The following is a 23669-nucleotide window of genomic DNA, read 5'->3' on the forward strand; positions in this document are numbered from 1 at the left end:
TAAGCTAGCAGAGCGAGAAACACGGTCCACTTATCACTCCGAAAGCGGAGCGTCTAAGCGGCCAACTGGATATTCAACGCGACGAGGCGGTGAGCTTGCGGGCCTGTTCAGACCGGATGGCTTGCCTGGCTGCACGTGTCGCCATCTCGTGGCACCAGTCGTCCGTCCGCACTGCGCGTGCACCAGTGCCGTCACCGTGCCACCATTGTCTGGCGTTCTGATTGCCTGCGGCAAAGCGGGGTGCTCTGGCGGGCGGAAAAAAATTTGTCTGCGAGCGATCTGGCTTGGTGCCTCGTTGTCCACACGCTTTTACCCGCCTGGTGAGGAGGTTTACCCACTTGCCTGCTTTGGCCGCTCCACCTTCGGTGTGAACGTGCCTTTACAAGCTGCCTGAGCGGGGCGTGGAGCGTCGCTGCCATCTTTCGCTAGTGAGGGTGGTCGATGCATGTGTGTGCATCGAGGCACCTCGCTTGCCTTGCTCTTTCCAAGATGGCTGCCTCCTGTGCCATGTTCTTGACCATGCGGTGCACTTCAACCACGCTTTTATGTTCGTCTATGCAGCCAAGCCACAAAAGTGATTACGCATACACGAAGGTTAATGTTTGCTAAAGGAAGTTGCAAGTGCACACCCATTTGAAAACCCCGCAGCATTGGAGGATGTGCTGCACACTGCAGCACGTTGGCATCAGAAAGGATTGGATTGGATGCGAAATGCAAGCTCACTGGCTATCGCGTGGTGTTCCCCAACACTGTGCTTTATTTTCCACTAGATAAAATGGACTGGTAATGAATTACAAGCACACGTCTAGATACTTCATGGACAAATAATTTAAATATATTCATTTTACTTTATACAAGTGATCAATGAGTGTTGAATGTACGTACTGAATGCACCAACATTCAACGTTCTGAATGTTGATGCCAAAAAATAGTGTTTTGTGGAACGTATGAACCGGTCAGAAATGAGTGTCTCTAGTGGATCATTGTTTGTGTTCTCAATTGAGAACGTTGGTGCCGGGAAAACGTACGTAATGGGAATGTATCAACGAGGTTCTACTGTATTTCCTTTAAGGAAACACAAAGGCAGGTTTCATACCTGGCAAAGAATAGCTTTGCTGAAGTGGCGCGTGAGGAGGCATTGCCACAACGGCAGCTGTCAGGCCCACATGTAGTGAGCCGGCGGTGACGCCATCTGCCCCCTCGGTGGATACAGCCAGTGCTGCTCCTCCATCCTAGAAGGCACCATCAACCTCTGGGCTGGCGGGATCCAAGGTCTCGTCTTTCGAGGCGAGGCTTTCACAGTAAACAAACTGCTCGCATACCAATATTATTTAATATAAATGCGTTCTTTTAAAAAATGATGGCCCAAAACACAAATGCCAACACCACCCGAGAGCGAAGCAAATACTATGAGCATGCGTTATGAACAAAAGATTTTCATGGCGCCAAACGACGGGGAAATTGTGGCGATATGCATTCCTCTCGGCCACCATTGCATATGGCTGCTCATTAGCATAATTCGCGCAGATCATCGAACAACAAATTATGGTGCAAAATCTCCATAATGGCGGCCCAGCGCAACGTCATGCAATGTCAAATTGACGTTTACAAAACGGCCCTTCCTGTGACGCTCCCCACAGCATATTCCTTCAGGCAATCAGCAAGCTGGCATGGCGGCTATCTTGGATCGCCACCACATATTCACGAAATTGCAGATGCATTGCACTGGCTTCTGTACGCTACCGCTCACTTTCTTTTTGAAGCGCTAACGTCACAATATAGCTGCCAAAGCAGTCCATGCAAAATTTGCAGTCCATGTCACGTTTTGTCATCTTGATAAAACTGCAAAATTGCATTTTGCAAAACTTCCATTTCCCTGCCCTGCACAAATTTCATGGCATGTTAGCTCTCCACAGCCAATCAGAGTCAACATGGCGTATAATGGCAGTCGTGCAGCTACCAAGTGTGTCGAGAATAGCGTCCCATTCATATGGTGGTACAACGACTGCTGTGCCAGAGTTCCCTCTAGTAATTATTGTAGGAAACTCTGACGGCAGCTAGGCTACAAGCCCGTACGAAGCGGCCATTTTCCGAATGCCGATGGCAATATGGTAACACGGATTTAGGGTTGTACTCTACTCTAACGCGCATGCAATTTTTGGACCCGTTTTATTGGAGAAAAAGTGCGCATTAAATTCGAGTAAATACGTTAAGTCACTGGTACGTAAATGCTGACCGAATGAACCGTACAACCATCCTTTTAATATTGCAGAGCCGAGAGCTTCCTTGAGCGTATGCAGGAGCTCTGTCTGCACTGGGAGCTGACAGAATCATGTATGACATGATTAAAAACCTCCACATTGGCACACTGATGACTCTTCTTGCACTTTTTAACTCTGTTTGAGCTGCCGGATACCTTTCTTCCTCATGGAAGAAAGCTATTATTCCAATTTTGAAACAGGGTAAAGACCTATTCGACGTATCAAGTTATCGCGCGATATCTCTCACAAGCTGCATTTGTAAGCTTTTTGAAAAAATGGTAAATCATTGCCTTATAAATTTTTTGAATTGAAAAAAATATTTGACCCTTTGCAGTGCAGTTTCAGAGAAGGTTGGTCCACAACTGATCATCTTTTGTGCATTGAGGGAAATATCCGGCATATGTTTGTTCATAAACATTTCTTATCGATATTTCTCGACTTGGAAAAGGCATGCAGTACAACGTGGTGCTACGAAATCTTGCGAGACTGGTCGGAAATGGGTATCCGTGGGAATATGCCAAACCTAATGGAAAGCTATTTGTCTGATTGTACCTTCCGTGTCAAAATTGGCAATGTATTGTCACGTCCATTTATACAGGAAACTGGTGTACCTCGGAGGCGTACTCAACTGCACATTCTTTATTGTTAAGATGAACACACTCCGTGCCTCATCGCCACCGGCTTATTCTTTTATTCCATCTATGTGGACGACATACAAGTAGGCTTTCTTGTAATTTCGCAGTGTGTGAGAAACTGGTACAGCATTGCTAAACAAGCTGTGCAAGTAAGCAGACACAAACAGATTTAAAATCAACCCCCACTAAAGTTCTTGTTACTTTTACAAGAAAAAGAGGCCTGGTTCCAGATCCTTGTGTAGAACTGTATGGACAACAGATACGTGTCAACAAAGCACAAATTTCTTGGTATTATACTTGACTCCAGGCTTACTTTCATTCCACACGTAAAATATCTTCAAGCAAAATGTCTAAAAACAATCTATCCCTCACAACATGGGGCAGCGGCAGGAAGTGTTTAATGTATCTTTACAAGAGCCTAATGCAATCACGATTGGACTATGGTGTCGTCGTATATAACTGCCGCCCCGAGCATGCGAAAGATGCCAGATCCTGTCCACCACCTAGGTATCCGCTTAGCCACTGGTGCTTTCAGAACAAGCCCTATTGAAAGCTTATATATAGAATCAAATGAGTGGTAACTCCATCTGCAGAGAACCTACATCTGCCTCACATATTTTCTCAAAATACATTCTAATCCTGAACATCTATGTTCTAATACTGTTAACGATATGATGTGTGCTACACTTTTTCGTAATTGTACCTCTGTAAGACAGCCTTTCTTGCTGCGTGTGAGGGAGCTTAGCGATGAAATGTGTCTCTCACTCCTCGAACATAGCTTAATGCATCAAACCAAGTTGTTACATTTACGGCACTGCCGCATGAAGGCGCCACCAGTCCAAATTCATCCTGTGCCCTGTGCCTATAATTACCTTTTGCCCTCCTTACCTTTTTGGAGCTTTAATGTGTTTCGTAAACAAAACTCGTATTTAACTCCAACCTTTTCCTTAATATTATCACCTCAAAAAAGGAACATTCTTTAAGGTAGCCCGGCAGATACCTTAATGGGCCACTTGCACGGTGCAAGATGGCCAACCACTGCCACAGCTTTTCAGAGCTCGTCGATTTCAATGCCCTGTGTGGGCGAGTGTTATGTCGAGTCTGAGTCTGAATGAGCCCAGGGATGCTTTCAATCTGACTAAGCTTAGCTTAATCAAGTGCAGCCTGATGTGAATTTCAGTCAGCCCTACTAGTTTTGTATGTGAAGAGCTTTTACATAAGTAAGGCATAACTTAAAAGTAGACTTGAGTAGTTATGTTTTTCATACCTGTGCTCTACTTTGACCCCATTTTGCTGCTTCGATAGCAGGTCATGTTGCATGCAGGGTGTCTACCAACTGGGAAAACTGGGAAAACCTGGAATTCTCAGGGATTTTGAGTTGTCTGGTAAAACTCAGAGAAAACTCGGGGAGTTTGTGCCTCTATCAGGGAAAATTAGCTGTAACTTTATTGAAAGGGTCGAAAGTCGCAGTAACGGTGGCTTGAGTGACAGACAGGAATCGTAATGAATCGTCTTTGACACCCTGTCATCGGCAGTTGCCAGTGTACAATCAACGACCAAGTTTCTGCATGCCCGATAATTTGGATGGCTTAGCCGCACCACCCATAGAGTCAATATATCAGAACGTCTGAAATTTCGGACGCAAGAACTCCTCGCTGTCCGATTTTCCAGATGTTTTGCTGTGACCGCAGGTCCAAAACGGTATTAATCAAAGCCACCACCACTGCCATTTTGATTTATTGCCGTCTTGAACTGGCGCTGTCGCACACAGATCCGCTGGCAGCCGTAGCCACCACTGCGGCAACGCTAGGCTTAGCTCTTCGAAATTCGCTATGAAGCTTCTTGCTGTTGGGTGCTGTATTTTTTATTGAAAGAATTCGCTGCTGTCAGCAATTGAATGAACTCCGCCTTTGTGGTCCTCGTGATTGGCTTAGAAGCTTGGAAAGCACGGTGCGTTGCATAATGCCGGTTTGTTACTTGGTGAAGCATGCGCAAAAGTATTGCAGTGAAGCATAACATGCGTGGGAAGGGGCTATTGCCACGGGACACAGTATGCATTCCGTAATTATACACGCATGCACCCGATATTTCCTGTCACAGTATGAGCACCGATATGCCTAATATGTGTACCGACAGGACTTCATAGTGTTTTCGAATGTGCCTGTGGCGGTTTGAGCCCCTAAGGGCTGTAAATTAAATGCCTTTATTTTTTTCAACTGGCCGATTTTTCGGACGTTTTCGTGGCCCCTGGGGAGTTTGAAAACTTGGACGTGGACTGTGCAACTGACCAAGAAGATGCTTCAAATGGTCTGTGGGGTGAACGAGTGGCGAAAAGAGTACAAGACCAGAAAGGACCTACACATTGAGGAATGAACGGGAAAGGAAGCGTGCTGCCGCCATTTTGAAGGAACTTGAGCTCAAAAAACAAAGTGCTGGCTGATGCCGAGATGCAGGTGTCCCTCATCGAAACCAAAATAAACTCTTTAAAGCAGTGAAACACAACACTGAGGCATCGTGCGTGGGCTGAGAGTATGTCAGGACAGTTGAGGTGGAGTTATGAGCTGTTGAGAGAGAATCTATATTGTGACAAAGTTTGGGCCTCATACCACTGAGCTTGCTATCAGTTGATAGAAATAGCTCATATTCGAAAATATTTGCTTCTGTATGCATCTCCTTTTTATTTGTATTTGAGAATGTCCGACTCCATTTGCAACTTTTTTTGAAGACACTACTTAGTATTCAAATTGGATTAAGTCATTCTTAAAAAAAAATTTTCATATGCTTACTAGAGAGTGACAGCATCAGGCGATATGGTTTCAGCGCATCAGGCGATATGGTTTCAGCCCGTCTTGACATAAAACATAGTTCTGCATCACTCAGGAAATTTTGCAAAGGCACTGAGGGAAAACCTGGAAAACTCAGGGAATTTGGAAAGGTCAACTTGGTAGGCATGGCTTGGCTTCCCTGTGCATGGCTTGGGATTTTGCTGAGACCTGGGAATTGTCACCACTGCAAGAGCATGTGATGTGCAAATGAAAGCTGCAAGTTTCTCGTTTTTTGTCTTTTCAGTGGACCAGCCAAAACCATCGCCGTCACAACTGGTGTGGCTACTGTAGGCATCGGTGGGGCTCTTGCCTATGCAAAATTCGATTTGGACTTCAGACACAAACTAGAAAGCAGCCTTCCGTATGGAGACTCCCTTATCGGCAGCATTCTTGGACCAGCTGAAGTACCTGTGTAAGTACTGTGGATGGCGCATGTCACTGGGTTTATTGCATTTGTGCTGCACTTCTTTTTGCTCTGTTATTATGTAGTGACAGCCAAATCCACAGCAATCACTTGGACATTATTTTTACTTATTTACCTGGAAACAAATGTAAGTTTCACATCTGAGTTGGCATTTGTAGAGGTGTACTATACCATATTTTTCCACCTATAACTCCACCAAAATTTTTAAAAATTTAGCAGTAATGTCGGAATGCAGATTATATGCGAGTTTCGCCTAAAGGAGTGGCTGCACGGCAGCATGGCACGTGCTGCCGTGAAGCCACACCTCAAGGCAATGTTCTCCGCCATTCAAAGTTTCGTTATTTCCAAGGGAACCCCACCCTCTGCCCACTCCTGCATACGGCGATAGCAATAGTGCATGTGGCGCCAGCAAATGAACTTGGATCATGATGAGCTCAATGCTCAATGGCTGTCCTTTACAGCGCAGCAGAAGCTAAAGATTATGCCAAAGACGGGGGGGGGGGGGGGGGCCGAGCTGCTGGCCAAAGGTACGACTTGGATGAGTTGTGCATCCAGAAATGGACTGATGTTGCGAAGATGTGAGCGTTGTTGTATGCAGTTATTTCCGCTGGTTATACAAGATTTTTTTTGGGGGGGGCTGTTGTAATTTCGGGTGTGAGTTGTATGTGGTGGCTGATTATACATGAAAAAATACAGTGTGTAGCTGGGTTTGCTGCCACAGAAGCCTCCTTGTAATAACCTTTGAGCACCAAGAACTGTTCTTTATGCAAGGGATGATGGCATTCATTGCCTGCACGTGACAAGGCATTTTCACAACTATTAGTGACTGCTTTCTTTAACCCTATGGGGGTCACATTTTTTTCGGAAACTGTGTCCCATAAGGTCGGATTTTTTTTTTTTTTTTCATTTATTGCAAGTGGCGGCAGCACAATACGAATTGTTTATAGAAGTCGCAGGAGGTCCCAGCTCCATTGGGCGGCGATTTGTTCCAAAAAGGTGCGTTTTCTTCGTATGTTCTCACGCGGCTGTTCATGTGCAGTAGGCTAGGCTTAGCTAAGCTCGCGGTCTGGAAACCACTTCTTGGGGCGCTGGTCGCATTGCGATGCCTAGCACTTCGTCCTTAAGGGCCGCCACACCATCGTACGGAGCTTCAACCGAGAAGTGATGCAGGATGTTAGTGAAGAAGATGAACACCATCATGACGGCACTGGACTCTCCGGGACACGAGTGTTTTGCATGTGAGAAGGGGATAAGCCGCTCAGACTTCTTCGCCGACTCCAATGATTAACACCTTACTGCACTAGTTCTTATTTGCTTGTGAAAAAAATATGACGAGCCTTTGTTAAGGCCAAACAAACCTTAACATCCTAATGAAATGATGTTATGGGTGGAAACTGTTTAGAGGTGTGTGTAGTAGCTTCGACGGGGCAGCCGGACGGAAGACCTACGACATGAGGCCTAAACGGCCGGGGTGCGCAGCGCCGCAATAAAGAGCCGGACTGCTCAAGTCGGGGACCAGATAAAGAATCCTTTATTCCAGCGAGGGGATACGCAACAGGTGTACTTGCAGCATTTGGTGCTGTGTGGCGCCCTGACGTAACCAATTCGAAACTGGAAGCCGACACAGGATATTACATCACCTCTCCCTTGAGAGAAAAATGCGCCACTCGCTCTCCTCGCAACAAAGCAAGTCCTGAGTTAAAGAAAAACACATGTTAGCACTGTAACACGCATGTTTGGTGATGACTTCTTTATACAATAGAAAATGACATCTTTGGCTTCCCTATTTTAAGAGAAACACACAACATGAAGACTGAAAATAAAAATGATTGCACTACAGTTTTGAAGAGTACTCGTCTTGGGAAGACAAGGACGAGGTGCACAATTGCAGATACAGATCACGCAGGATGAAAGTTCACTGAGTACAAGCAAATGCAAACATCCGTGTGCCCCCTTGGACAACACTGATGGGTGGCTCATTCGCTCTGAGCCTGACTCAGAGACAGCTCTGTGGCTGTCATGAATTGGAAATGGTGTGTATAAGCACTTTACACTCCAAGAATGTTGGGACAGTCACCGCGTGAGGATGCTAAAGACCTAAATAATGTTCAGAACTTTTTGGCATAAAAGACAGATTCGTATGGCGGCTAGTATCGTAGTGATGATGTGTGTACTGCATGTTTACTCTGCAAGAAACGTAAGGTATCCCCAATACCAGTAGGAACTGGAAGAAAAGGTGGGAAACCATCATCAAGGGATGGGTAGTCACTGTTCAGTTAAGGTTTCAAGAAAATCCTGTTGTGCAGGGCATTTCAGAAGTTTGGATGCATTCCAACGTTTGCCATTTTCAAGCTTGAAAGTATTGTGACCTACCCTACAGTAAATCTTAAGTGGACCTGAGTATTTAGGACTGGACTTTCTTGAGCTACGTACTCAGACAAGATCTCCTGAACGAAATTGAGGGCATTTTGTTGTGCGACGACGGTCCACGTACCTCTTAACACTTTTGGCGTAAGAGCCGAATTCGCATGCAACCACTTCCTTAATAGTCTGGAAGCTCTACTCAGTATCCTGATCCCAGACAAATGGTTGTCCTTGCTTTAGCAGTTTCCTAAGCGGTTCCACCCATTCGGCGTACTGCGGGATCAGTTTAGAGTAGTATCGCGTGAGATGAAGAAATGAATGCAGCGACTTCTTGTCAGTTGGCTGCGGTGCATCAACAATTAATTTCACTTTGTTTTCCAGAGGTGAAATGCCATTTGCACTGAACCTATGTCCAAGAAAAGTGAGCTCTGGGACACTGTATACACACTTTGCATTTTGCTCCATCCCAGTAGCTGAGATTCTGGAAAACGCAGTTTGCAGATTTTTATCATGGTCAGCTTGTGTGCGGCTCCAAATCAAAACATCACTTAGGCAGCACAAGGTACCTGGACAGTCTTTTAAAAGAGATGGCATTATCTGCTGAACAGCGGAAGGCCCAGATGCCAATCCGAAACACACACGCTTGAAGCGAAAGAGACCGTTATGAATGATGAAAGTAGTAAGCTCACGGCTTTTCTCGGACAATAAAACTTGATGATAAGAGGACTGCAAGTCCAACTTACTGAAGATAGTAGCACCAGCGAGTCGATGCAACAGTTCGTCAGCGTCGATGACAGTAGCCTTGTTGGGTTCTCTAAAATCGACGCAAAGTCGAATGGAATTGTCCTTCTTGCGAACGACGACGAGCGGAGAAATCCACTCGGACGCTGTGACTCGTTCGACGATATCAGCTGATTCCAGCCGTTGCAGCTCGGTGGAGACTTGCTCACGGAGAACCATAGGTAGAGGACGCAGTTTCGCTGAGACTGGTTGCACTGAAGCTCGGAGACGAACGTCTTGGATGAAGCCCTTTACAAGTCCCGATTGTCCTGAGAACAGATGGGCGAACTCCAATGGAGCGTTGTGCGGTAGAGACAAAAGCTGAACGCTTGGGTCAGCTAGAGCTCCTGACAGTTGTTGACATGTGAGCGAAGACTCTTGAATGTCAATGCCCAAAGCTTGAATTGTAAGCACAGATGGGACTGTAATGACTGATTCGGTATCAGCGGTAGCAGAAACAAGCTGCGTTCAAGCAGGGGACTGTTGATTCGTTCGGTTCCTCGAACGGCAAATTGAAGCTTAATGTCCCACTTTTCCGCAGCATGCACAGCAGGAAATGGATTGGATGGATCGAATGCGATGTGGTGAGGTGAACCACATCAGTAGCAATGGACTGCCATGTCTCGACTGGCTTCGCGGAGTTTGGGCCAGGCGCCATGTTGGCCGGCCTCCCCAGGTTGCGACTTTCCGCCATGCCGTTGAGCGCCATCTTGAACCTGCCGGGTCGAGGGAGAAGGGCGGTGGGAACCGCTATTTTGCGCGCCCGGGCAAGGAAGGGGAAGGCTGTCGACGCCATCTTGGCGCTGCGTCAAGACGCGCTGAACAGACGAGCTATTGAAGAATTGAAGTTGTTTGTGAACTTGCTGTACGCTTCGTCCGATTTCCTGGGCTTTCTTGAGCGTGAGGGACGATCCTTCGTAGAGTAACCTTTCTCGTATTCTTGCTGATGCAACGCCTTGCAAAATTTGGTCGCGAAGGGACTCTTGCCAAGCGCCGAACGCACAAGCAGGCGCTAGCCTTTGTAGCGCGGTGACAAAGTCCTGAAAGGTTTCCCCTGGCAGTTGCTTCCTGTGCACCAGGGAATTGGTGCTTTCTTCGTAATGCTGGTCGAAGATGCGAAGAATGTCTTCGAACGTAGTAGATGTCAGGTCCGTTTGCGACGCGAGGTCTTAGTAGAGACGCTGCCCCTCGAAGCCTAAGTTGCTAAGTAAAATGGCTTTCTTCCTCTTGTCTTGTAGTGCCTCGCCTCCAGTTGCCTCGAGAAACGTGCAAAAGTAATGTTTCCATGTGAGCCACGGTACTGCAGGAGTACCGGGTGACGCCAGGAAAGGCGGCATGGGGGGTACGAACGCCATGCTGGGCACCGAGAACAAAGGCGGGGAGTTGTGGTTGACAGAGGAGACGTAGTTGCGGTGTCTTGCATGCCGGTAGCAGGAGTAGGAGCAGAAGTAGAACAGCAAGGGCATGTAGGAAGTAGAGTAAATGGTTTACCTCGTCGTCAGTTTGTAGTAGCTTCGACGGGGCAGCCGGACGGAGGACCTATGGCACGAGGCGTAAACGGCCGGGGCGCGTAGCGCCGCAAAGAGCCGGACTGCTCAAGTCTGGGACCAGACAAAGAATCCTTTATTCCAGCGAGGGGAAACGCAACAGGTGTACTTAAAGTGTTTGGCGCTGAGTGGTGCCCTGACGTAACCGATTCGAAACCGAAACTGGAAGCCGACACAGGATATTACAGTGTGTACCCCCAAACAGTAAAGGGCTCGGACCGACAGGCATATTTCATTGGGCAGGCCAGGCTGCCATAGAAGCCCTACCTGGGCCTGAATTTCTTGCTAGTGCTCCACTTCCAAAAGAAAGATTACCCAAGGGCCCGTCGTACATGCTGTTCTTCCGCTGGTGTATATAGATTTCTCACAGAGTTAGCGAGCACGTAACATATAGAAAATGGAGCCACATCCATGCAGATGAACTGAGCGAGAAGGGGAGCTCAGCTTGCTGCATCTGTCTTCGCTTACGGCTTGTTGTGATGCTGCTGGCTGGTTTGCTGTTCGTCTGGCACTTGTTAAGTGTTGTGCATGGCATGTGTAATGAGTTTCAAAACAGAAAAGGAAGTGCCATGATTGTCGCCACATAGATGAAGTAAAGTTCCCTGCGAAGCGCTGCACACGTCATGGTGGTCTTGAATTTTGTCGTTGCCCTGCAGCGTCGCCGGAACTGGACAAGGCCTACAAAGGCACGCACTGCCAACGATCTTCTCGAACTAATAGCCAGATGGAGGCCGCATTGCTTGTGAAGGCTGTCACATATGGTAGCGACTTGCCCGTATGCAACCAGTTACTGTACATGGCATGTTTAAAGTGTGTCATCAGTGCACGTGCCCTGGTAACATGTGGATTCCAGAAATGGAAACACTGCTTTAAATTGTTTGTATTTGTGTATCTTGTTGCTTTTATTTTTATCTTGTTTTCTTTGATGTGAAGCTACAATGTAAGGAGTGGCCAAAGGCAAAAGCAACCAGGAGAACTGAACGGAGGGGACCAAAAGGGATAGCAGAAACACAAATGATGAAATGATGAATGGTTTATTTCAAATCTGTATGGTCAATACTGAACTACAGAAGCAGTTTTCTTCATCCTAATGGCTTAATTAGCTTCAGGTCAGTTGCTCAAGTCCGCCAGCAGTAGACGCACAAACTCCGAAACTGTGACACGTAAGCTTAACCTTGGCTGAACGCGGTCGGCATTGGCTTCAACTGTGTATGCGGATGGCGAAGGCTGAAGTTCGTGCACCCAACAACGCAACGCCACTTGCCTCCAATCTCTTGCTCGTCCACAGAAAACGCAACTTCTCGCTGCAGCAACTTCTCACGCCATGCACTAGCTCACGATCATCGACTCCTCGTCGCTGTCTGCATGATCCCAGCATGCTCTGCATGGAACACTCCTTACGTCATATGCAATGTAGCCTGGAACAGAGGAGGAGGTAAGGTAGGGTGTTCAAGGCAATTAAATTCATTTGTAAAAAATCTGGGCAACTCCCAAACTTTTTAGGATGTGACGGAAGCGCTCAGAGGAACCTGCCCAGCGAATTTCATCAACATAAAAAATTGCCGGAGTTGCCCTTTAAGTTTTTAACTTGGCCTCGTCTTGTTACCCTTCCCACTCCCCATCCTTCCCGGATGGTTACCACATACCAAGAAGGGAGGTCATACCCGTTAATTACAAAGATACATGCTCACCCATTTATTGCAACAACCTGGAAGTAGATAAGGAAAGCTTCAGTTGAAAAATAATATTGTGAAAGCACACCTCAGAAGCAATACATTATTTCTATTCTTTTAATCTTTCCGTCCAGTAAAGTTTCGTTCGTTCTCTGTCCTCGCTTCACTGCTGGAACTTGAAGCTTCTCGGACGATGATCGGCAGTTGTTGATCAAACGCAGGCAGGAAACGATGCAGATCAGATGTACAAGAAATATTTATAGTTGAACTTTTCTATATATATAGCAGGTAAAACAAATACATTACAAACATGAACAATTGAGAAACAAAGTCTCACTCATCGACTGTCTCAATGACTGTTAGAGCCCAGACTCGTTTTAACGTACATAGTATGGAGGCTCACTGATCTATCAGCAATCCTGATTTCAGCCAAGTCTGAGGGACAGCATGTCGTCCCGATTTTTATAGCCCAAATATACAAAGAAAAAAAGGCGGTAGGGCCGTTGGCCCGTCCCACAGGTTCAGTTACCAATCAGAGTCAACCGTTTGTTAAGCCACAACCCAGAGGGATGGGCTTACTCTTAAAAATAAACATATTGGAAAACAAAGCTCTTTTCCTTTTTCCCCCAAACTCCGTTGCCCTCTCGTTTCTACGTAGTTAGTGACGGGCTCAGCAAAACACACCAGGCCCGAACAAGTTATCGCTAGACCGCCTCAAATCCCAACGACGTCTAGGCCGCAAATGTCTCGGAAGCAGGGGCATCGACACCACGTAGTGCCGCTGTACTCAAAGTTTGGCCGTGTGGGAGACGGATGGCCCTCCTTGTCCTTCAAACTTATTGTCTACAAGACAAAGTTCTCCGAGTGCATGTTTACAAGACGCCGCCGTCCAAATGCACTCTTCACGTGTACACCGCACCCCTACAGCGTGCACTGTAAGCTGACCTTCGACACCCCACAGGCAGTCGCACCCAACAACACGGCTGGCGATTGCGTTCCGGACGCGTAGAAGAATAGATTCCTTCTCCGTATATGCGGCACGGGGTCAAGTTTGCTAAGCCCTTCTTAACCTCGCCGGCGCCTCCAATTAGTCAGGCACTCGGGCGCCAGGCCCACGATACCGTGTACAGCTGTCCCTTTCAAGGCAGGTCGGTGCGGCTCGTGTGACCGTCGGCAGACTGCCAACGCCCTGCGCACAATACCGACTTTCCGGAATCGGCACTCGCCCGCCTGGCGCCTGCCGCGACGCGTCACCCAACACCGCGCGGTCCGTGACCCCACATAATACAGAAACGGTTGCCCCGCTGACATGGGGGGGGGGGGGGGGAGTGAACCCCCTCTCTATACACACCGCACGTGGCCGATTCGTGACACTTAAGAACACGAACAATCAGAGCGACCTTACACGTCCCCTTTTCCCTTTCCCCAGTGTAGGGTAGCCAACCGGGCTCAGTCCTGGTTAACCTCCCTACCTTTCCTTTATCATTTGCTCTCTCTCTCTCTCTATTGTACCAACTTCATTTAACATACCAGTGCTATTAAAAGCAACTGCCCAGCTAGGAAATGTTTCTTAACAAAAAGTTATTTGATGGTTACCAATTTCAATCGTTGATGAATGTATTACTGACATGCCTGCCTCCGAAAGCAACGCATTAGAACCATGGTAACGGTGCTGCCACTTCCAAAATCACAAGGACCTCGTGTGCACTTACAAATGAGATAGCATAGTCAAGCTACAAGTGCTGGTAGTGCATAGTCGAAAAACTCTATTATTAATTATGGATTAGCATTATAATAATCAAGCATGCAACAGGTGGTTTAGAAATAGAATTTTTATACTTATTGCACTTCCAACAATGGGAATTGTGTAAACTTAGTGGTACTCAAGTTAGGCGAACTGTTACATGGTCACTTTTAACTTCTGTCGGGCCAAACAGTAGTTAGGTAACTCAAGTGTAGTTAGCAGTGTTACATGGCAGGTTCAACTGCCACCGACATCCGAATGGCAGTTCCCTTCAACTGACACTGGTGATCCTAGTCGAGACAAGCCAACTGACAAGATGGCAGCGTCCGTATGTGGAATGAGCGCGCCATCATTGCAAATAATGAGTGCTCCAGTGCCGAGCAAGTGTTTGATTTGGTCGCACCCGATGACTGAAATACTAATTGTAACCCAGGAAGACTATTTAGTACAAGTGCGCTCGATCAAGCACAATGCCCATGTTTACACCCGCACGACCGAATTCTTCACAGTTGCAATCACACACCAAGCGACTTTGAGACATCACTGGCACCTGTATCTGCTGTGCACTGTCGCAAAAACAAGTGGCTGTAGTGAATGTCCTCACCACACACAAGATGGCATTCCGTGCGCATAGAAAAAACTAGCGTGGACACTCGAGAAACGCATGTAAAGAAAGAAACCAGGGCTTTGCATTGTCTTGGCTATTTGACTGGCTGTTAGATTAACAAAAACAAAAAGCAAGAAACACCGTATTAAAACTAAATAAAAGGTAACTTTTGCCATAAAATATTGTCAGAAAAATATTAGATAGAGGAAGCTGTTTTAGTCATTTGCCTTCACCCAGAAAGATCACGTACTTGTGATGCCTGCGGCAGAAAGGATGTTCCACATCCGCTGCCAAGGTTTGTGAGTAGTGGTGCTGGCTAACACTCCGAAGGTTAGTTCTAGTAGTAACACATAATACCCAAGAAAGTGGATGGGAAAACGGCGCCACGGTAGCTGAATTAGTTAGAGCACCGTACACTTAATGCGAAGACATGGGATCGTTCCCCACCTGCGGCAAGTTGTTTTTCCATCCGCTTTCATTGCCATTAATTTATAATTTCTTTAATTCAATTAGTAAGTACAAGTAATTTCTCTTATCTTGTCCTTGGTGTCTTTGTCGGCTTCTCATGATATGACTAATAAAAATGGGGCCCCTCGGTTATCCCCCTTTCTTTTCATGCTAAGCAGCTGTGTTATTTAATGTATGAAAATGACAGCATATTGAAATTTCTGTGCATTGTACATAATTAATTTTACTAATTCTAATTAAAAAGCTTGTTAAGCATGTGGGAGCAAGTTCTTATGCAAGTTTGTGTAGAAGGATCTAGCCCATCCTTACCAGGCAGTCTGCAGATATATTACTCTGAAAGCTGTTTATTCTTTATTTGCCAGCGGTTGAATTTTGAAGTATTTTCTTGTGAACTTCAGTGTTACTGTGCTTGTAATGCCATGTTGTTATGAGGCAAAGCCATCCTGCTCAGTCTTGTATATTATATTGACAGCAATGGGGCTACGTCAATTTTTATTCTTTATTATGTTTCATAAACAGCCTTCTATTGATTTGGGTAAGCTTTGCACTGCATAATGGAGCTGTAGTGGTGCCATAAAAAAGTACGCTTTCGAATTTCATGTTAACCTATAAAAGAATGTGAGTGATGTACCTGTGCACCAGCTTCCAAAGCAACACTTTTTCTTAAGCCAGAATATTGGCATTCTAGTCAGTCAAAATTATGCAAATCTTTTTGTAATGCTGTCAGGCCTTGCTCTGTGTTTTTCTTAAAGGGGGATAGTACTGACTACAGGTAGATTTCGCCTTGCAAAGGCATGTCACTAATATGAAGTGATTTCTTCTGCAGTAGACAGCTACCTGCTGAGAAGGTGAAGGAAAAGGCCATCGAGTCTAGTCTTCTGCGCAAAAAGACCCCAGTGGAGCCATCAAAGGTCAGTGCCTGCCTCTGCAAAGCTTCCTCAGTACTAGAATATGTTGCTGTCGCAGTCTATTGAGTGTTGCAAAAGCAAGGGTGGCAGATGCACATGACTTATCTGGCTAAACAGCTGGCCTAGTTGCACTGAAGCTTCCCTCAGAGGTGGCATTTTGTAGTTGTCAGTTAAATGCCACATTTGGTCGCATTACTTGACTGTTTTGCCTAGTATGAATCGGAGGTGCTCACGAGCTGCAGCAACACATCTAGAAAGCATTTTGTGGAAACAAATTGTGTCACACTTCAGACTTCTTATTTGTTGTGCCTGCTTGTTTAAAGCAGGTCTGCATTTCTGGTGGTGGTTCTATTGAGAAGTGCTGAACACGTCATGCTTATACATATAGGTGCACACGATTGTATACTTGATCATAAATAACTGTAGCAGAACAAAACTGTTTTGCTGTGCAACTCTGAGATGCAAAATAGAAGTAAAATTTTCTGCCATATACACCATTTTAGATGTCGGGCACAAAGCTATGAAGGCTAAGCAACTTTGACCATGCCTACATTCACGACTGAAAAGAGCATCACTCATGGAAAGCAGAAATGGGAAAATTTTGTGATTAGACTAATATTAATATGTTGTAAACAGCGACAGATAAGGACACTTTTACCTAAAGCACATTTTTTTATTGTGCACACACTGCTGCATTCCTGGTGCCGACAGCGTCAGCACACTGGTTATTCTTTCCCTCTATCCCAGGTACACACAAATTTCAATCGCTGACAAATGTGCTACTGTTACTTCTCAAGCATCCATAGGTTGCTGTGTTTTGTTGATAACCACGGAGCAATCAGTGTGCCACACTGTCCACGATGTTTTTTGGGGACACAAGCTTGATCGGCCTGGTGTAGCAAGAATGCAAGAGGGCCGAGGATTGTGACTAAGCTAGCCAACGCACATTTTAGTCAACTTGGTTAACTAGCTGACTTAAAAGTAAACCTCATTACTTGGAGCTCAGGCAAATAAGCTGTATGATTAGTGCAATCAGATGTTGTACATGCCTGAATGAAGCAAGCGAAATGCAAACAACTGTTGCATGGAACAGTGCTGCTCCTTTCTCTAACTTGGCATCACTGACTACCATCTGTATTTATGGGTGCATTGGCGGTGCTAGCAACATGATTTGTAGGTATGTTGTGCAGCATTAGAGACAACACACCTTCAATCTCGGAAATTTTGTAGCTGTGCTCAGAAAGTGCCTTACGTTTTGGCACTCATTAGAGCAAGATAACACTACAACATTCAAATTAAATACTTTTTTTTTTTGAAGAAAACAAAAATAAAAAAAGGCTATTTCAAAATTCCTCGGAGCCCTCTTACAAAGCTGCCAAAGAGCAACAGGAGCAGTGATGAGGTGGGTAGTGTGCATCAAGAGCAGTTGCTTCCACATATTAGTTATATCTGAAATTTGGCCATGGAAGGAATTTTGTTCAACAATCTATATTGTTTATTTTCTTAACAAATATGGCATGATTGCCCAGCTGCTATGCAAAGTGCTTGGGCAAACCAAATACAGCGTAGCATCTCATGTAGCCAAGACAAGGATGGACATACACATATGCAAGTCATTTGTGGTCAAAAACGATTGTCTAATGGCCAGTGTCTGTGGGCTGCTGGCATCTGGCATCAGTTTGTTTGTAGGTTTAAAAATTGAGGAGGAGCTCCCTCTTCGAAAAGAGGGCAAACTGTCATTTATGTGTCTCTCTGCATGCCAAGTGTAATGACGAAACCTGGCTGAGATGTTCACAGCTCTGCACGCTATCTGTGGTTTCCACCTCAAGCTCGGGGAACCTTAGGAAAAAATTGAAGTCCATCTGCATGAGTCTATAGAGGCTCGAAATAAATTATGCAATATATCCAAAGTTATTCGGTTTTGTGGTCTGTATAGCACCATTGACAATTTCCCTTTCACAATTTTTTTAAGGCAGCAACATCAAAAAATGAAATTTTTAAGCCTTGCTAGTGCAGTCAGTATATACTGTTAATATACTTGAGTTGGAGCAGAGAAGGCATGTTTTTCACTTTAATTGCTCATGTTCCGACTTTTGTCCCCACACTTAGTGACTTGCCTTTGATTTCTTGTGTGCCACGTATACTTATTTTACTGGAAGATTTTGTACATGGCCATTGCTTTGCAGTGCATTGTCACACTTTGTGTCGCTTACTAAAGGGACACTAAAGGCAAATATTAAGTCAAGTTAAAGTGATAGTTGTGCTCGAGAACATCTGAGGCGTCAATGTTATTGTGAACAGAGCTTTAGTATGCAAGAAATTGAGGTAAATGCAGGACACAATTAGAGAATCCTCTGGGACATTCAAGTACTAGCTTGATGACGAAGGCACTTCTCATTATAATTCTGTTGCAACTACATGTAGTAGAAAGATTGTTGTATTGCATTATAATGTGAAATAAAATGCTACTTCTCGAGTTCTATTTGATTTTTAGAAAAAGCAGATTGATGTTACCCTTGGCAGCGATGTGGGCGTTGAAAGGGTTCGTTTTCTTCACTGTGGAGCTGCCCGCGCTTTCACGTTTCAGCAGTTTCGTTATAGCGTAGTACTGTGCTGGTTTTGGTGGCTCACGAAACTCACAAAACTGCAAGTAGCAGACTATGCCACGCCCATATGATGTTGCGGAATTCCCGAACGGTCCACACCACTTCACCAAGAGCAGTTGCGGAGGTGAATCCAATGCTCTGTCTTGGCTCGGCTTCTCCATGGCCGTACGTTAGCATTTTGCCCAGAAAACCATAGCGGCGTCTGTCAGGCACCGTTTACTCCTCGATGGCAGTAAAGGGCAGTGAAGGCGTATGCAACGTCACCACTCTCAAGATCGTGGGCAGACGATTTGGATTGTGCTGAACGTATGCGGACCCTTCAGATGCAATTTTCTCATGAACTAAGTCTCTCTGCATGAAACAAGTGCTACAGTGTTTCTGGAATAGTATTTCAACAGTCCACGTCAACTTGGTATTTGCCTTTAATGTCCCTTTAAAAGAGCCTGGTTTTTATGATGTCTTACGTTTTCTGCAGAGTGAACTGAAGCCTGCCTTGCCACCATCACCTCCAATTACTGCCCCTTCACACACACCTGTAAAAGGTTTGGTTTTTCCTTTATTTTGTATCGTGCACCTGCCATAATGTTGTCCAGAAAAGGTCTATGTTTAATGTTCCAACGCTTTGTGACACTGCATCTACAATAGACCGATTTCATCACTTTTAGAGCGCATGTGCAGTAGGCTTGCGAGCACCATGATGAGAGTAGTCCTCCACGCTTTCTTGCCATACTTTGGTTCCAAGCAACATTGAGGGGAATGCCTTTGTGAATATTCCTGTGAATTCTTGAGACCTTAGTTATATGCAGGCACTTAAGGATGTGAGGGGGAGGGGGTGCAAGCCCCCACAGCCTCAGTTCTGTTAGCTCCCTGCCTTTCCATTTTGAGGGCTAAGCAGGTTTGTTGTGATACAAATACATGCTCTTTACCATAGTTGCTCTTCCGGCTGCTGAATAGTAGTACTACTAGCATGCTTTGTGGCAGTGGTGTAGTGAAACTCGTGAAATTAACCTGTTGTACATGCCTCAGAGTCAGGAGCACTAATCGAAACAATCACGCTTAAGATTTACCGTATTTACTCGCATAATGATCGCACTCGCGCAATGATCGCACCCTTAAATTTTGTCGTCGAAATTCGATTTTTTTTATTTCCCGTGTAATGATCGCACCCCGAACTTGCCGCAGCGATATTTCGTGTGCCAAGTCTACCTAATAATGATCGCGCTTACCATCTGTCGAATGCTACGCGAACGACTCTTCAAGACAAGCCAAGCGGTCTGCACGCACCAAACATTGTTAAGTAGATGCCTCATTTCATTACTTTCGTCACTTTCTGCACTTCCATGACAAAAAGAGGTACAACCAAACTTGCCTTTATTATGGGTAGGCTTTATAATGGTTGATCTCAACAAAAACAAAAAAGGCGCACTTCGATTCTTTTCATCTGCACTCGTGAGCACGCAACAAATCGCGCGCGGCAATGATAGTAGCCACCTTTACTCTGATACGTTAAAAGTGTACCCTATTCATACGCCGACGCTTGTAACACAGCTAAGATATTCGCCCACCCTTAGCGGAAAGTATTAGGATAGTAGTGAAGACAGATGCCACAGTTTCCACAGCATGCCGGCCATGTGTTTCTATGTCACTGGCAGCTAAGCGCGCCCATCTGTTTCTGTCCCCTCAAAGTGGACATGGCTACGTTATTGCCGCAAACTTGCCGATATTAACGATATTATTCATCACTGATACGGAAGAAACTGTTTCAATGCACGTCATGTACTCACGAGAGAGAGAGAGAGAAACAACTTTATTCGGTCCACTATAGACGTAAGCAAGCTCCACGTCACCTGGCTAGGCCCACTCGGGCACCATCAGGTGAAACCTGACGGCCCTCTCGCGAGCCCTCTGGACTGCCAGGATTTGAGAGGTCTGATCCTGGGCCTTAATTAACTTCATCATTTCCTCTTGAGAAAAAAAAATCTCGTATGGCGCGTTCGGCTTGCTCCGCCGGCTGCCATTTTTGTTTTGGTGTCCCGCACCCGCAATCCCGCAGCAAACGCGGGACGAAAAAAAAAAATTTTTTTCCGCGGGAAATTTAACCCGCGTAATGATCGCACCCCAGAATTTGCGTCAATTTTTCTGACAAAAAAGTGCGATCATTGTGCGAGTAAATACGGTATTACCTGCATCTAAAGGCACTTAGGGGCCAGCATAATGTAAGGATTCCTTTCGCTCGATCCTACTCTTGTGCTTTCTTTTTTTTTTTTTTTTTTTAATGTCTCATGCTCGTGTTCAGCTGATATTGGTGGTAACAAAGGGGAGGAGTCTCTTGAACTACTGATGAATAATGAAATGGACGAGAATTGGAATACAGTCATTACTTTATCCTGCATCTGATTAGACCTCTAATGTAAAATTTCTTAATACGTGCAAACAGCGTCACTAACAGGTGGTGAAAGGTAGACATGTGGGTGAGCCCTGCTGGTGACAGTAAAGCCGAGCTTAGATGACTCAGACAGTAGCATATTACATTTCTTAGTGCATCACGGTAACATCATGCAACAACGCTTGCATGTAGCACATCCCACTTTGTCCGAACAAGCTGGAACCTACCTGTCCTTGGTGAGTAGAGGAGAGAACACGTTACCAGCTGTCTCCCTCTTCCTAATTCTCGATGCATTAAGCCAGTGTTTGACTTGCTCGTCTCGATCTACTCTATCCTGCTGTTATAATGCAGTTTGCCTCCCTAGCGCATCACCGCTGTTTACATAGGTGCAGTGCATTAAGAATGCCTGTTCCACTAATGTTGACGTGGCTTATGTGGCCTTGTAGTGGGTTCTCTCTTCTGGCTGTTTTCGACATTAAAACTTCGTCAATAAATTTTTTCATAAGACTGGGGGATACACTGCATGTAAAATAGTCTCTTCTGTTGTGCCTGAAATATTTCAGTTCTGGCATTGCGATCCACATTATGGACAAAAACTACCACCTGGATTCAGAATTTTCAATCTGTTCTGGTGCCATCTCTTTTTGTTAACGCTTTTGTTACCACACCTATTCAAATCAATCGCCAGTGATCGATGCTTTATATCGCCGATTTCGATATGTTGCAGCCGTTGCTTATGCACTTAAGGCCATCCAGTAGTTAGTACAGGCACTGCGCTTTCAGAATCGGTTTAAATTTCTGTGCTCCGGCGATGTTGTGATTTTTGACCGACCTTTTTGTGAACTAATGTGCGTATGTTGCAGCGAAAACAGGCATGGCTGTCACCTTGTGCTGTGCTTGAGAAAAAGGCATGCCGCTTATGATTACACCGCACTAGCATCAAAATTTTGTAATCATTGACTCTCGGCAAGTCAAGAATTAAATTATATCGCCAGCTTTGCCGTCCGACAGTGCTAAGCGGTGATAAGTAACCGAAAATGACGCCAGCTGTTCACTAGTGAGCTTTGGTTTGGAGTCCGAGTAGTTTTATTCCGCCAAAGTGTATTTCTGAAGGTCTTCCACATGTCCAACATGTGGACCTGGCATTTTCAACCAGTTTCCAAGAGTTTGGGGTTTCGCTTCTCTCGTAAAATCCTGGAGAGGGGCGTTGCCGGTGCTGCTGCCGGTGCTGCTGCACAGTTATTGAAAGTCGCTCTCATGGCATCGACCCTCGTGGCCGCGTCGCGAGAAAAGCGTCGTGCTCGAAACTACGCTGCACCCGCACTTCAATTTAGTGATGAGGGCTCAAGTTACGATTCCAAAGGTGACAGCAAAGCAGATTCAAGCACCAACAGCGACAATGTTTTGAGTCAACATGGGACATCCGCAGCTGTTCACTGGTGAGTTTCCATTACAGCCCTGAGCAGTCTCCTTCCTTGTGCGTGCTTATCTGCCGATCTTTTTGCATGACCTGAGAGCTCTGCTGATTATCTTCAGGTTGCATACTTCGCTTGGTTAGGATGTGCTGTCATTGGCAGCAAATAACTTTTCGGTCACGGCAAGAAGGCCGCCCGTAGCATATCTCGGTCCAGCACTACGGATCAGCGCAAGTCGGTTTACAACGGCATGGGATTTCTTTCTACTCTTCCTCTCTGCAGAGGTGATAAAGACAATCTGCAAAAATGCAAACGGATATGCTTGGATGCGTAATCTTGTAGTTGCCCATCTACACCGAGAGCGATCGGTCCTGGAAAAGGTGCATGACTCCAGACGAACTGCTGAAGTACGTTCCTTGGACTTCTCATCATACCATCCTCAGAAGATGCCGAAAAGCGGAACTGCAAAATGTGTTACGAGGACCGCAAAGTTGAACAAAAACCGGACGTTGTGTGGGAAAAAAGCGGAGTACACCTATGCTTAACAAAATCCAGGAACTGCTTCACTGCATGGCATTAGCGATGAACTGTTCTTAGTTTCTTTTTTGTACTAGAAGAACGACATTGTACTGAGCATTTATTTTTTCAGAAACTATTCCTGGGTTCTCTATCTTTGGAATGTATATTCTGAATTTCCTTTTATATTGATGTTTTTGTAGATATCATGTTCTTTTTTTTTTTTTTGGTCATCTGGCAGCAAAAATGAGGCTTTTTAGAGTTTTTTATTTAATGGAATTTTTTGTTTGGCAATGTATGTTTTTGGAAAGAGCATTTCATTATGTACGATATGCTATGCTGCAATGTGTGCTGGAATATTATTTGTAGTGGTAAATAATTTTTTTCTGAGACCTATAAAAAGACTACCATTTTCTCGTGGTAATGAAAGAATTAAGCAAGTAATGGGAAACTCAACTTTGTGCAGACAGAATTTGACTTAAGTGTCCAGAAGCTCTGGTCACAAAATAT

The 23669-nt window shown here is 45.4% G+C and overlaps 1 protein-coding gene across 1 annotated transcript in view; it reads left to right on the top strand.

Moving 5' to 3' along the window:
* The window catches only part of LOC126545473 (MICOS complex subunit MIC60-1-like), a 112816-nt gene that overhangs the window by 6052 nt on the left and 83095 nt on the right, over nt 1-23669 (top strand). Inside the window, exons 3-5 of the mRNA XM_050193357.3 lie at nt 5966-6133; nt 16155-16239; nt 19318-19384. Of these exons, the coding sequence (XP_050049314.1) occupies nt 5966-6133; nt 16155-16239; nt 19318-19384 (320 nt within the window). The remainder of the gene's footprint in view (nt 1-5965; nt 6134-16154; nt 16240-19317; nt 19385-23669) is intronic.

The sequence above is a fragment of the Dermacentor andersoni genome, chromosome 1 (genome assembly GCF_023375885.2).
Source record: "Dermacentor andersoni chromosome 1, qqDerAnde1_hic_scaffold, whole genome shotgun sequence".
In the NCBI taxonomy this organism is placed as follows: domain Eukaryota; kingdom Metazoa; phylum Arthropoda; class Arachnida; order Ixodida; family Ixodidae; genus Dermacentor; species Dermacentor andersoni.